General features: G+C 39.8%; 1 protein-coding gene across 6 annotated transcripts in view; it reads right to left on the bottom strand.

Annotated features, from left to right (window-relative positions):
• LOC140361706 (nck-associated protein 5-like) overlaps positions 1-14,715 on the bottom strand; it is a 246,145-nt gene that overhangs the window by 37,317 nt on the left and 194,113 nt on the right. For all 6 annotated transcript variants that reach the window (XM_072447498.1, XM_072447506.1, XM_072447541.1 and 3 more), the window contains 2 exons: positions 11,175-11,213; positions 9,733-9,852 (listed from right to left, as the gene is read on the bottom strand). In XM_072447498.1, the coding sequence (XP_072303599.1) occupies positions 9,733-9,852; positions 11,175-11,213 (159 nt within the window). The remainder of the gene's footprint in view (positions 1-9,732; positions 9,853-11,174; positions 11,214-14,715) is intronic.

Below are 14,715 nucleotides of genomic sequence, written 5' to 3'. Positions count from 1 at the left end.
AATGTGTGAGAATGTGTGTGAATGTGTGTGAATGTGTGTGAATGTGTGTGAATGTGTGTGAATGTGTGAGAATGTGTGTGAATGTGTGTGAATGTGTGAGAATGTGTGTGAATGTGTGTGAATGTGTGTGAATGTGTGTGAATGTGTGTGAATGTGTAAGAATGTGTGTGAATGTGTGTGAATGTGTGTGAATGTGTGAGAATGTGTGTGAATGTGTGTGAATGTGTGTGAATGTGTGTGAATGTGTGAGAATGTGTGTGAATGTGTGTGAATGTGTGTGAATGTGTGTGAATGTGTGAGAATGTGTGTGAATGTGTGTGAATGTGTGTGAATGTGTGTGAATGTGTGTGAATGTGTGATAATGTGTGTGAATGTGTGTGAATGTGTGTGAATGTGTGTGAATGTGTGAGAATGTGTGTGAATGTGTGTGAATGTGTGTGAATGTGTGTGAATGTGTGTGAATGTGTGAGAATGTGTGTGAATGTGTGTGAATGTGTGTGAATGTGTGTGAATGTGTGAGAATGTGTGTGAATGTGTGTGAATGTGTGTGAATGTGTGTGAATGTGTGAGAATGTGTGTGAATGTGTGTGAATGTGTGAGAATGTGTGTGAATGTGTGTGAATGTGTGTGAATGTGTGTGAATGTGTGAGAATGTGTGTGAATGTGTGTGAATGCGTGTGAGTGTGGGTGAATGTGTGAGAATGTGTGTGAATGCGTGAATGTGTGTGAATGTGTGTTAGTGTGTGTGAATGTGTGTGAATGTGTGTGAATGTGTGAGAATGTGTGTGAATGTGTGTGAATGTGTGTGAATGTGTGAATGTGTGAGAATGTGTGTGAATGTGTGTGAATGTGTGAGAATGTGTGTGATTGTGTGTGAATGTGTGTGAATGTGTGTGAATGTGTGTGAATGTGTGAATGTGTGAATGTGTGTGAATGTGTGTGAATGTGTGTGAATTTGTGTGAATGTGTGAATGTGTGTGAATGTGTGTGAATGTGTGAGAATGTGTGTGATTGTGTGTGAATGTGTGTGAATGTGTGTGAATGTGTGTGAATGTGTGAATGTGTGTGAATGTGTGTGAATGTGTGTGAATTTGTGTGAATGTGTGAGAATGTGTGAGAATGTGTGTGAATGTGTGTGAATGTGTGTGAATGTGTGTGAATGTGTGTGACTGTGTGAGAATGTGTGTGAATTTGTGTGAATGTGTGAGAATGTGTGAGAATGTGTGTGAATGTGTGTGAATGTGTGTGAATGTGTGAGAATGTGTGAGAATGTGTGTGAATGTGTGTGAATGTGTGAGAATGTGTGTGAATGTGTGAGAATGTGTGTGAATGTGTGTGAATGTGTGAATGTGAGTGAATGTGTGAATGTGTGTGAATGTGTGTGAATGTGTGTGAATGTGTGTGAATGTGTGAGAATGTGTGTGAATGTGTGTGAATGTGTGAGAATGTGTGTGAATGTGTGTGAATGTGTGTGAATGTGTGTGAATGTGTGAGAATGTGTGTGAATGTGTGTGAATGTGTGTGAATGTGTGAGAATGTGTGTGAATGTGTGTGAATGTGTGTGAATGTGTGTGAATGTGTGTGAATGTGTGAGAATGTGTGTGAATGTGTGTGAATGTGTGTGAATGTGTGTGAATGTGTGTGAATGTGTGAGAATGTGTGTGAATGTGTGTGAATGTGTGTGAATGTGTGTGAATGTGTGAGAATGTGTGTGAATGTGTGTGAATGTGTGTGAATGTGTGTGAATGTGTGTGAATGTGTGTGAATGTGTGAGAATGTGTGTGAATGTGTGTGAATGTGTGTGAATGTGTGTGAATGTGTGAGAATGCGTGAATGCGTGTGAGTGTGGGTGAATGTGTGAGAATGTGTGTGAATGCGTGAATGTGTGTGAATGTGTGTTAGTGTGTGTGAATGTGTGTGAATGTGTGTGAATGTGTGTGAATGTGTGAGAATGTGTGTGAATGTGTGTGAATGTGTGTGAATGTGTGAGAATGTGTGAGAATGTGTGTGAATGTGTGTGAATGTGTGAGAATGTGTGTGAATGTGTGAGAATGTGTGTGAATGTGTGTGAGTGTGTGTGAATGTGTGTGAATGTGTGTGAATGTGTGAATGTGTGTGAATGTGTGTGAATGTGTGTGAATGTGTGAATGTGTGTGAATGTGTGTGAGTGTGTGTGAGTGTGTGTGAATGTGTGAGAATGTGTGTGAATGTGTGAGAATGTGTGTGAATGTGTGTGAATGTGTGAGAATGTGTGTGATTGTGTGTGAATGTGTGTGAATGTGTGTGAATGTGTGTGAATGTGTGAGAATGTGTGTGAATGTGTGTGAATGTGTGTGAATGTGTGTGAATGTGTGTGAATGTGTGAGAATGTGTGTGAATGTGTGAGAATGTGTGTGAATGTGTGTGAATGTGTGTGAATGTGTGTGAATGTGTGAGAATGTGTGTGAATGTGTGTGAATGTGTGAGAATGTGTGTGAATGTGTGTGAATGTGTGTGAATGTGTGTGAATGTGTGAGAATGTGTGTGAATGTGTGTGAATGTGTGTGAATGTGTGTGAATGTGTGAGAATGCGTGAATGCGTGTGAGTGTGGGTGAATGTGTGAGAATGTGTGTGAATGTGTGTGAATGTGTGTGAATGTGTGAGAATGTGTGAGAATGTGTGTGAATGTGTGAGAATGTGTGTGAATGTGTGTGAGTGTGTGTGAATGTGTGTGAATGTGTGTGAATGTGTGAATGTGTGTGAATGTGTGTGAATGTGTGAGAATGTGTGTGAATGTGTGAGAATGTGTGTGAATGTGTGAATGTGTGTGAGTGTGTGTGAATGTGTGAGAATGTGTGTGAATGTGTGTGAATGTGTGTGAATGTGTGTGAATGTGTGTGAATGTGTGAGAATGTGTGTGAATGTGTGTGAATGTGTGAGAGTGTGTGTGATTGTGTGTGAATGTGTGTGAATGTGTGTGAATGTGTGTGAATGTGTGAATGTGTGTGAATGTGTGTGAATGTGTGTGAATTTGTGTGAATGTGTGAATGTGTGTGAATCTGTGTGAATGTGTGAGAATGTGTGTGATTGTGTGTGAATGTGTGTGAATGTGTGTGAATGTGTGTGAATGTGTGAATGTGTGAGAATGTGTGTGAATGTGTGTGAATGTGTGTGAATGTGTGTGAATGTGTGTGAATGTGTGAGAATGTGTGTGAATTTGTGTGAATGTGTGAGAATGTGTGAGAATGTGTGTGAATGTGTGTGAATGTGTGTGAATGTGTGTGAATGTGTGAGTGGATCCTTGATGTAATGCGCTTTGAGTGCCTCGAAGGTGGAAAAGCGGTTCATTTGGAATTATTTTGACAGATAAACCAATGAAATAAAATAAGAGCAGTGATAGTGTTCTTTGGTCTCCAAAAGAAAAAAGAAAAACTGCAGAACTCTGCCTTTGGCCTAAACACTGCATCCTACATCTCTTTCTCCTCTCTCTCCCTCCCCCCTCCTTCACTAACTATTTCTCTCTCCCTCCCGAATACACACCATACTTACTTATATGTACTGTATACCTATGGAAGTTCAGAAGAATAGGAAGAATGGAATATGGATTTCCACCTTTCTTTAAATTTTCCTTTAAGTCTTCCTCTTATATCTGCCTAATATTATAATCAGAAGACGATGGATGGAATATGCATTTTAGTTGCAAAAATGTTGACTGGACTCTACATAAATATGTCACCTTTTCATTTGAAAAGGGACTCTACGGAAAAAAAAAAACATTTTTCTTCAGTGTTTTGTTTTTTGGTCTCTCAATATATAAACTTTCATGTAGAAAGAAGAAGCACCAACAAACAACCAACACTTTCACACTTTCAGTAAAACAAAGGATGAAGTTGATGAAGATTTGACTGACCATTTTGACTGTTTTTCTCCAATTTGGAAGTTTTGGTGATGTTTATAATGTTACTTCCTGGTTGGACAAATATGACTAGCAACTAGACTGTAAACCAGTGTCAAAATATATTCAAATTATACAATGGTTATGATTTGGCAAATAAATAAGTCCTAAAAAGTGCAAGTTGCCTGCAAATTGCTATGGTGCTTATAATGACACAGGTGGAGGAACTCTGTTTTAGAACTCAGCATTACTTGTAACTGTAATTCTCAGTTTAATTATAACATTTTCTTCACAAACTGCAACTTGACTGGTGAAAAATGATGAGACTGATTTACCACAAGGACTATCTCACCAAACTACGTCATCATTAGAAAAGCACAAGAACTTTAAGATTTTGATGGATTGTGCCAAGAGATTTGTTGATGTCCAATTCTAAGCCTAATTTATTTAAAATTTTAACAGCAGAAAATAAAGCAAAATTAGATATTTTTAATGCAAATTTTCTATAAACAAAATGTCAAAATGTCAACAAAATGATGCACTATACATTTTTCAGATTTTCACAAAAAAATATTACATGGAAAATTCTGAATATATATTTTTCTTACATGTATTTAAATTAACTACTGAAGAATGATCAGATTGATATCTCTAAATTTCAGTTTTAAAAAAATCTATTCACCTACATTGTCTATAGCTTAATTATTTATATAAAAGTTGACCTATGACCTATTTAACGTCAATATTTTAATGCCAAAAGGTTAAGCTTAATGCAAAAAATATATGACAGTTATTATTTGTAAAAAAACAGAAACAAATTATGTTATTGGGGCCTTTTCAAAACAGCTTTAAATTAATTCAAATCATAAAAATATTCAGAATCGTTTTGTCTTTGCTGCTGTCTCCACTCGGGTTGTGCCATCTGAGTTTGGGATGCAGCATGTGACTCTCTGATCTTATCCTGTCGTATGTGGTGCAAGATTTCACCCCCTCAGCAGCTCCTCATCAGCCATTCAGTCAATAGTGTGCAAGGGGAGGACAGGCTGGAGACGAGATGGGACGCTGAAATGACAAGCCTCGTGCTCTGTGCTCCTCTCACGGGTCACAAGTTCAAGGCCAGGGTCAAAACCTGCTCAGACTGGAATGTAGCATGCTAATAGTGCAGGCTAATCAATGAGCGGAAATGCCAGATAAAAAGACTATTATTGGAATATTACATAGTAGTAGGATAGCCAGATGAATCACAATCAAATTGGAATTTCAATTTGAATGGGCACAATTACGGAATGTGCAATTTTTGAAGCATTATACATATACTCTATTGCTTCCCGTATGCAGCGTTTGTACTTATGTCCTTCTGTTCCAAGTGTCTGTGGAGAATCGTGTCATGGATTGGGTCAACTCAAAAATATTTGGAACAGAAGGACTTAAGTACAGACAATGGATACGGGAAGCGATGGAGATCAGGACACGAGGCACAACAACAATGAACAGAGACGAAGCGCATTCATGTTCACGGAGCATTTGTTCAGGTTTGAGAAAGCAACAGAGAATTTGGCTCGATTTTAATTGTGTTTTTATAATGTTTTCTGGCTCTTATTTTTTGTGCAAAACATTTTTTCTTTTTTTGTGTAGAAATGTCTCTTCTACAACTAAGGCAGAAATACATAAATAGAGGCATTGGTAGAAAAGGTTTTAAAGGTATTAATTTGGACAATGTTTGGGTACAATCTGAGGGTACTTGAGGGGCTTGAACTGACTTATTTACCATAAAACATCTTATACAGTAAATTCAACGTTCCTTGGCAATGTCCACATTTCTGTAGAAATATTTTGGGTAATTATCTGGGTAATAGACAGGCTTCCGAAATATGTCCAAATGTCACTGTCACACACAAACAAATAATATTTTTTCTTTCTTTTTTCTTTTTGTAAATTTGGAATAATAATAATTTGTAAAAAAAAAAAAAAAAAAACAACAACTTGAATTTAATGAGGCTACAGTGTTTTGTGGTGGGAAATACAGCAACTCTATAAATCTGTCACAATAATAATGCACATACATTGTGACTTGCCTGTCAAATTTGGAAAAGAAGCTAGCTAAGGGTCAATTTAGCCAAAGCAAATAACTAAAAAATAACGAGAAAATAAATATATAGTAGTAAAACTGTAATATGAGTTAATTGAATAGCAAAAAGCTATAGCATTTTTATTCACTTAAAACATGCTAACTAGCTGGCATTAGCCTTAACTTTATTAGCAGGAATAACTAAATGAAATAAATCAATTAATTAAAAAAAAAAAAAGTGTATTTAAACCACACCATTCCAATAGTGGAATGTATTCTCAATAATACATCGAACAAGCAGTCTGATTTCTGACCTTTTCAAAATAATAGCTTTTCAATCGTGAATACATGAACCGTGCACAGATGGACTGCAATTGTCCTCACACATAATAATGACAGAAACTGGATACACCCGCGGGAGGAAGAGCATGTTTAATTACTGATAAGGATTTGAAATGGTACACTCCAAGATAACGGCATTTTAAGGACCACGGCGCTGAAAACTCCATCTCATTTGAGACTCTTTCATCTGCCTATTATCAAGAATGGGAAGAAAGTGGATATGACTCAAGCTGTTTAAACGTCAATATTGTATTAGGGCATATAGTCAAATGTGGCTACTATTACTACTGAAAGTACTCGTAATGGAAGTAAGAATAGTTTGGCATCGGGTCATTCTTCATTCACATTTACACCAGGCTGTGCAATGATGTCACTGTTTATTTGAGGACAAAGCACTAAAAAAAGTAGGCAGTAGTAGTAACAAAAGCAAAAGTTGTATTAGTTATGATAGCATATTTTATAAGACAAAAGAACAAACTAACAGAATTGACTTTCACTGCAAAAATGAACAAAACATTTAATTCAGAATACTAGTGCTAGTACTAGATTCTTTAACATGTTTAAAGACATATTTTACTGACTAAATAAATCCAAACCAGAACTAAAGAACCAAAATCAAAGTAAATATTTCAAATTTCAGTAGGTATATTCTACTCAACTAATTGTAATATTGCTGTAAACCTTGACACTTTGTCAAATCTTCCTGGGTCTTGTTGATGATGGAGAGCATGTAACACTGTTAAAAATAGTTGTTTTTCACAGCTCTCTAACACGCCTCAGAATAGATGAACTTCCGACATCAAATCAACAAAGTGATTAATGCGCCACTGATTCACCCCACGGAATGTAAAAAATACTTCTGCTCATACGCTATAGTTTCCATAGGTAATTGTGGACTGTTATTATTGTTAGGAACTGTCTTGGCTACTACACTATAAAGGGGGGCTTTTCGACTCAAGGCAATGTGATTTAATCCGGCCCCTTGACCCATAGTCACAATATTAAAGAAATCAAATCAAAATCTGGGTTAGCATTAGTTTAGACCTGGTTCAGACCTGGTTGGTCCTAGTCTAGTCCTAGTTTAATTCTGGCTCAGAACTGAATGGGCAATTTTGCATGTTATGTCACACACAAATCTAATCTATCAGTTGCTATTGTATTGTATAGTTATTAAATAATTGTATTATTAAAAGAGTGGTGGGAATATTTTGTGCGACTAGAAATCTTGTTACAGTAGTGGTGTGCTGTGTATCTTCGGCCCAGGGGCCTCGACCCCCCGAGAAATCTGGCCCCCGGGAAAATTGAGTTGAATAGCCCTGGTATAACGTGTAAAGTTCACAGTAAAAGTTCAGGTTTAAAAGTCAAAATACGGGGGCTGGGGACTTGTACACAGATAATATTCACAAATAAAATGATTTATTTAGGATAATCAGACATTTAGATTTAATAATTGTATGTTTTTGTATGCAACTACAACTTGACTGTTCACGTTTAATGTTTTTGTGGCTCATAAATACTAAAAACAGCCAATGTGAGTCTCCACAGATCTGACCTGTAACTAGTGGTGCCACATGCATGTCTCCATGGATACAGTTAGATAGAGTTGAATATGGAGTTTGACTTTACAATCAAGGATGACTTTCATTTGAATCAGCAGGTTTAGGGGAAAATCCAATGCTATTAAATAAAACACAATGTTTCATTTGTGGATTTCATAAATATATATTCTTTCTCAAAGGACTCCTCCTGACAATGTCCCTGGCCATCCCATAATAAGTCCATCCATTTCCCCAAATCTGACAGCTGGTTTTACAAAGGGCCACTTGTCATTTCTTTTCTTGATAGGCATTCCAATTCTCAGCTCATTCACCCACCAGCCTTGGACAATTATATGAAATTATACATTGCAAATCGAACATAATTGTATTGCTATATCAAATCACAGCTGACAATAAGAGCGAAATTGAGAAGAGGTATTTTTGTCTGTCGGATGATTACCTTTTTCAGCTCAAAATGCAAGCAGAGGAAATTTGGAATAAATTTGTATTTGGCAAAAGGTCTAAAGAAGAAGAGGCAATTTTCATCCGTTTATAAACGAGAGATAAGAATTGGATTTTGAAATATGTATTGACTTTGAGGTCTGTGTTGGCGTGTATTGAAATGGATAAACAGTATATCAACGCAGTTTAAGTGAAAATGGTTTGGAAAGTTGCAACTACTTACAATCTGCAGCATATGATCTATATGATAATTTATTAATTTATTATAATCAATTCATTATTAAACCAATAATAGTCTTTTATATGAATTAATTGTACTTTTTCTTCTACATATAATTTACAGTTGCAACACTGCAATTTCCCTACTGCGGGACAATCTCGTTATCAATCTTATAATAGGGATGGTCTTCAACACTGCAATTATAATTCAATTCAATATATTTAAATATTTTTCAACACTTTATAAATCAGTGTTTTTGTCAGAATGTCACCTCAGACGACCAATACAAATGTAAACAGCGAGATAATACTACAAATATGTCAAAGATTAGAAGAAGAAGAGGGGGAGAGGGGAAGAGGAAGAGGGGGAGAGGGGAAGAGGAAGAGGGGGAGAGGGGAAGAGGAAGAGGGGAAGAGGGGGAGAGGAAGAGGGGAAGAGGGGGAGAGGAAGAGGGGAAGAGGGGGAGAGGGGAAGAGGAAGAGGGGGAGAGGGGAAGGGGGGGAGAGGAAGAGGGGGAGAGGGGGAGAGGAAGAGGGGGAGAGGAAGAGGGGAAGAGGGGGAGAGGGGAAGAGGAAGAGGGGGAGAGGGGAAGAGGAAGAGGGGGAGAGGGGAAGAGGAAGAGGGGAAGAGGGGGAGAGGAAGAGGGGAAGAGGGGGAGAGGGGAAGAGGAAGAGGGGGAGAGGGGAAGGGGGGGAGAGGAAGAGGGGGAGAGGGGGAGAGGAAGAGGGGGAGAGGAAGAGGGGAAGAGGGGGAGAGGGGAAGAGGAAGAGGGGGAGAGGGGAAGAGGGAGAGGGGAAGAGGGGGAGAGGGGAAGAGGAAGAGGGGGAGAGGGGAAGGGGGGGAGAGGAAGAGGGGGAGAGGAAGAGGGGGAGAGGGGAAGAGGGGGAGAGGGGAAGAGGAAGAGGGGGAGAGGGGAAGAGGGAGAGGGGAAGAGGGGAAGAGGAAGAGGGGGAGAGGGGAAGAGGGAGAGGGGAAGAGGGGGAGAGGGGAAGAGGAAGAGGGGGAGAGGGGAAGAGGAAGAGGGGAAGAGGGAGAGGGGAAGAGGGAGAGGGGAAGAGGAAGAGGGGAAGAGGGAGAGGGGAAGAGGGAGAGGGGAAGAGGAAGAGGGGGAGAGGCGGCGAGGAGAAGAGGGAGGGAGGGGAAGGGGGGAGAGGGAGAGAGGGGACGAGGGGGAAAGGGGACGAGGAGACGAGGGGACGAGGAGACGAGGAGACGAGGGGCGAGTACCTGTAGAAGGAGGTCAGACGCTGGTTTGATTTTCTGTTGGAACAGAACGCCCAAAGCACGATTCTGCTGCTCCAGGTCGAATACACGAGTACGCAGTTTCACACACTCCTCACGAAGATCCTATAAAGAGGCAAAATATATGTACTTATTGGAGGAAAAGTATACAAGTAAACAAAATGAATGTACAAACTAAAACAGAAGTATGGAAAATGCAAAGGTGCATCATGTAACTTTCTTGGTGTCCAGCTACTCGTCTCCATGGAATTTTGCTTTCCCTCCCATTTTTCACTGTATGGTATTATACTTATATATCTTGAATTTACTTAATTACATTAAGTTGACGTCTATTTGATAAATAAAATACACAGCCTTGTGGCGACAAGCAGGTGGTGAACCCACTACTCACTCTCTCACTCGCACTCTCTCTCACTCTCTCTACTCCTCTCCCTCCTCTCTCTCTTTCTCTCTCTCTCTTTCTCTCTCTTTCTCTCTCTCACTTTCTCTTGCTCTCTCTACCGCTCACTCTTGCTCTCTTTCTCTCTCTCCCTCTTGCTCTCTCTCTCACTCACTCGCTCTCTCGTTCTCTCTCTCTCTCTCTTGCTCTTTCTCTCTCTCTTGCAGTCCCTCGCTCTGCCCGGTGTAAACTCATGAGGCAGCAGCATAAACCACTGTACTGACTGTAGCTCGCCCAGTCGACTCGCACGAGTGTGGACCCCAGTGTGTAACTGGTCGTTCTGCACGTTTATCCACAGTCACATGTACATTACATTCATTATACACAGATAGGGCTTGTTGGCACGCCGGGCCCCGTCTGATACACACATACACGGGTGCGCACGCCGCCCGTGACTCGCGTTGCGCCAGGAGACATTTCTGTGGTATAACGTAGGGTCCGAAAACCCCCACAAATAACCAACCATAGCCATAAATATTCGCCCATAGTGGAAAGAAGGGTTAACATTGACATCCCTAATTGCCACCAATACGTAATATCACGAATACTATGGTCGTATCCACACTTGCTCTGATTGAAGCTTCGGGCCAAGAACACTTTATTTGTGGAGATGTGAATGTACCAATCAAGCGCTCTCTGGTCCAATTAAAATCCTGGGTCTTGGTGCAGTAGTTTTCAGGCCCTTATAGACTACTTTGTATGACTTTTGTAAATAGCCTTGTAAATAGCCTTAATAAATAGTATTATTATACTACCATCACAACTACAAGCACTACTAGTACTAGCTTTATCCCGATTGACAACTAATTCCTCTCTTAATAGTTCCACAAGTTCTACAACTACTACCATTATTCCTCACACTTCATATAACTTGTAACTTGCCAAACCGATACTTTACATCTATATTCAATGCAATAACATGCAATGGATGGTGATGCCTTATAATACTGGCACCGGAGACAGGTTTCCATGGTAACGGCAGACATACCTTCTGAGTGAGCAGCGCCTGGACGACTTGATTGGCCACCTGCGAACACCAGATAAACAAGTCAGCTTTGAAAAGGAAGTTTGAAATGGAATGAGTCTGATACAAAGAACAGTGTAAATGTCAGTATTGAACTAAGCCGGGTCTGAAAAGTTCAGTTCAATTTATTTAGTTTCAGTCACACTGCACTTCCTCACATCACACACAGGTATACAAGCTTCTACGGCCATAAAAGGACCAAAAGAGCAGATTCCAGTCAACTGTATTGGAAACTAAATATCCATAATGAGGTCTGCTGTTGCGCTTCTGTATTTGACACATCAACTGGCAGATTCTCATTATTTTTTACCATAAATGTGGATTTGGTTGTAAGCAATTGATGTTGATGTTTTGTCCTGGTTCATAGTTAATCTCTAAATACTAGGCCTGTCCACACTGTCAGCGCAGGTGAAAATGTTTTCATTGTTGAATGAAAAATATGTATGAATCAAACACATCAGCAAAATTGTTAACACAAGATCGTTTTTTGATTTTGATGACCCAATAACAAACATTTTTAGATTTCCTGTTTGGATATTGAAAACAGTGAGTCCTCAATAGAGTTACACTGGTCCATGTCCTCCGTCTGATAGCTCTTGGCTTCTTCTCTCTCTCTCTCTCTCTCTCTCTCTCTCTCTCTCTCTCTCTCTCTCTCTCTCTCTCTCTCTCTCTCTTTCTCTCTCTCTCTCTCTCTCTCTCTCTTTCTCATTCTCAAGCCCTATAACTACAGTAAGTGGCGGTAAATGCACCTTTTCAGCATGCTGCCAACCACCATTAGAAGTAACACAACAACTTATCCTCCATCTGAAATGATGATGTTAGAGTCACTGTGCAGGTCATATGATTAGCTTCACACATGTTGCCTTTATTATCATTACAGCGCACACACCTTCAAGGCCTTTAGTCGAGGTGAGCGCTCTGAGCACCGTTATGTTCAGTGGCTTTTGAACACTTCACTTCCCTGACCACAGCCCTGCACTTGGGCCAGCTCGCATTACAAATCATTGATCTCTCATTATTACTGTGTGAAGCCACAGGGGCGCAGACACTCATAAACTATTATGGAGCCCACACACATGGGCAGAATGTGGTCAAATGAACCTCGCTAACGCTCACGGGGTGGAAATTGCCCCCAAGCTAAACAATGGCTACCTACAAACATGAATGTGTTTAATATGTTATGTAAAAAATAATGGATTTAGATAAAGAGAAGGACTATTGACTAAGTGGATTTACATGTGCCTTGATTTTACTTTTTTGTTTCTCACTCATTGGATGTCTTCCCATTTTGAATGTCTTCTGCTCTCTCTCTCTGGTTCAGTTTTTTTGGTTTTTCATTCATTCTTTTCTATGTTCTATAAATATGTAAAACTAAAAAAAAAAACGTAAGAAAAAATTATAAAGAAAAAATAGTTAGCTGAGGCTACCCCAAATAAATTGTCTGTTTGCTGTAACCCGAGTCAACATTTTTCAAGTGGGTCGGACGGTAGGCAAATTCTTATTTTTTCTACTTTGAAGGAAAAAAAAAAGTTTTTGACTGAAATATCTTAAAATCTCACGATTTTAAGATATTTCAATCAACCTTTTGTACGCCGCTATCCTTTAATTTGGTAGCGAAGGCGAGCGGGGGACACAGGCGCCGCCATGTTTGTTGTGATGACGCTGCTGGGCGTGTTTCAATCCCAGAATGCATTGCATAAGTCAAATTTCACACCGTGATAGAGCGTGACATGTACTATGGACACTTCAGTGGCGCCGACAGTGGCAAACCAACTTGTAAAAGGCGATATAACTTCCATTCTGCACGTTCTGTTTTGTTACAGACGCATGTGGAGGACTGATTATGAAGACGCACATGTGTTGCGCAATGCGTTATCAGTCCTTTGAGATTAAAGATAGGATTACCAACGTGATAAAAATATTCTACACAGTGGTTTAGGAAATACCGGTCGGTGAGTCGGCGAAATAATTGAAAAATAAAAGATTTGGACGTTTTTTCAACAAAATGCTGATTTCTTTTTTTCTTCAGTTGGCTAGTTTCATACCGGGTCGGTCGGGTTACCGCAAACAGACATATTATTTTGCTCAGCCATAGATTAGTTCTCAACGTGCAAACATGCTAGTGCTAAGCAATCTGGTAACATGGTTATTTTTCTTTTTCTTTTCTTGTTCCTTCAGTCATGGTCCAAAAATAAAATAAAAATATATAAAGTGGTCTTCTGCTGGCAATTTCATCCCATTGACTATGTGCTAACTGCTCGTTTTATTAGGCTAAAACTTTCTTGGTTGCTATGGCTAAACTGATTAAAGACTTTCTACAGCCGCCATCTTGCCCAAGACCACATTCTTTTATCACCTGGTTCATGGCCACATTCTGCTCTCTGTGCCTGCTAGCCAAACTCCCCTCTGGCAAGCTTTTGCCTTCTGCCTTCCCTGGTGGGGTCATTTCGCCATATACGCCTCTGCCTGGTTTATTCCCCTCCTGGGGCTCTCAAACGGCACTCAGCTAGCTCCCGCAAACAACCAGAGGGCAACAGAGGGTGCTTGTTATGTAAATTAAAGCCTTAGCATCACCAGTTCATGCTAGGTTAATGGCTTGTTTTATGGTGAAATTAATATTCTTTGCAGGGGTACAGGAAAGGGCCCAAAATCGTCAATTAAAAAGCTATTAAAAGTATATCATCTCACCTAAATAAGACTTAAGGGAGAATACAGTAGCGCTTACTTTAGATAGCCAAGTTTTGGAATTAATTGCTATTACTGGCAATTAAGATAGCTCTTCTTTTACAGCAGAGAAATATTGACCACTTGTGGGATGTTGCTTTTGTGTTATGGCTTGTTTTGCCAACATAAAGTTAAGCCAGGAGAATTAGGTAAGCAGAGAGCACGCCGTTTTGGTTTATAGGTTATAATCCTTTAGAGATTTGAAAGCTCAACAAAGTACACTTAACATGAAGCCTTAGGGGAACAATTAGCTACATCCATTCCCATTTGTTCTTTCAAAATCAGCAGCCAATCACAAACGCAATCGTTGGCGGTTTGACCTGGGCTTAGGCAGGACACTACGTACGAATGTGGTGTGTAAGAGAGGGAAGTAAAGGAACGATGAATAAAAGTGTAAAGATGATTTGAGCGTTTGTATAAGTGACAAGGACCATCATGTCAAACCTCTATACCTCAATCAATATCTTCAAATTTGAGCATTGACTATACATTTTACCTGTATAGTATATGGGCAAAGCATTATTTTGCCCTTTACTGTAAACGCAGATGTTCAAAATGAGATCGCTGTGTGCTGGACGGGTCGTTTTCTCGGCTTCTATTTAAATTGTGGAATTAACCTAATACTGCTATTTTGAGGGCTGAGGTGCTATGTGTTGGAACATTTTGGGAAGACTAAATGGGAAGGTTGAAGCGGCGATGAAGTGAATCTACGGAATGTTATTTCTGTCCATCTTACCCCGCACACTTTTTAGATATTTTTTGTTTGTGTTCTGTTCGGAGT

This window comes from Eucyclogobius newberryi, unplaced genomic scaffold (assembly GCF_026437365.1).
Source record: "Eucyclogobius newberryi isolate DKJ021-1_F unplaced genomic scaffold, fEucNew1.0.hap1 SCAF_1, whole genome shotgun sequence".
In the NCBI taxonomy this organism is placed as follows: domain Eukaryota; kingdom Metazoa; phylum Chordata; class Actinopteri; order Gobiiformes; family Gobiidae; genus Eucyclogobius; species Eucyclogobius newberryi.
The sequence above is the reverse complement of the archived record's forward strand: the minus strand, read 5'-3'. Positions and strand labels throughout refer to the sequence as shown.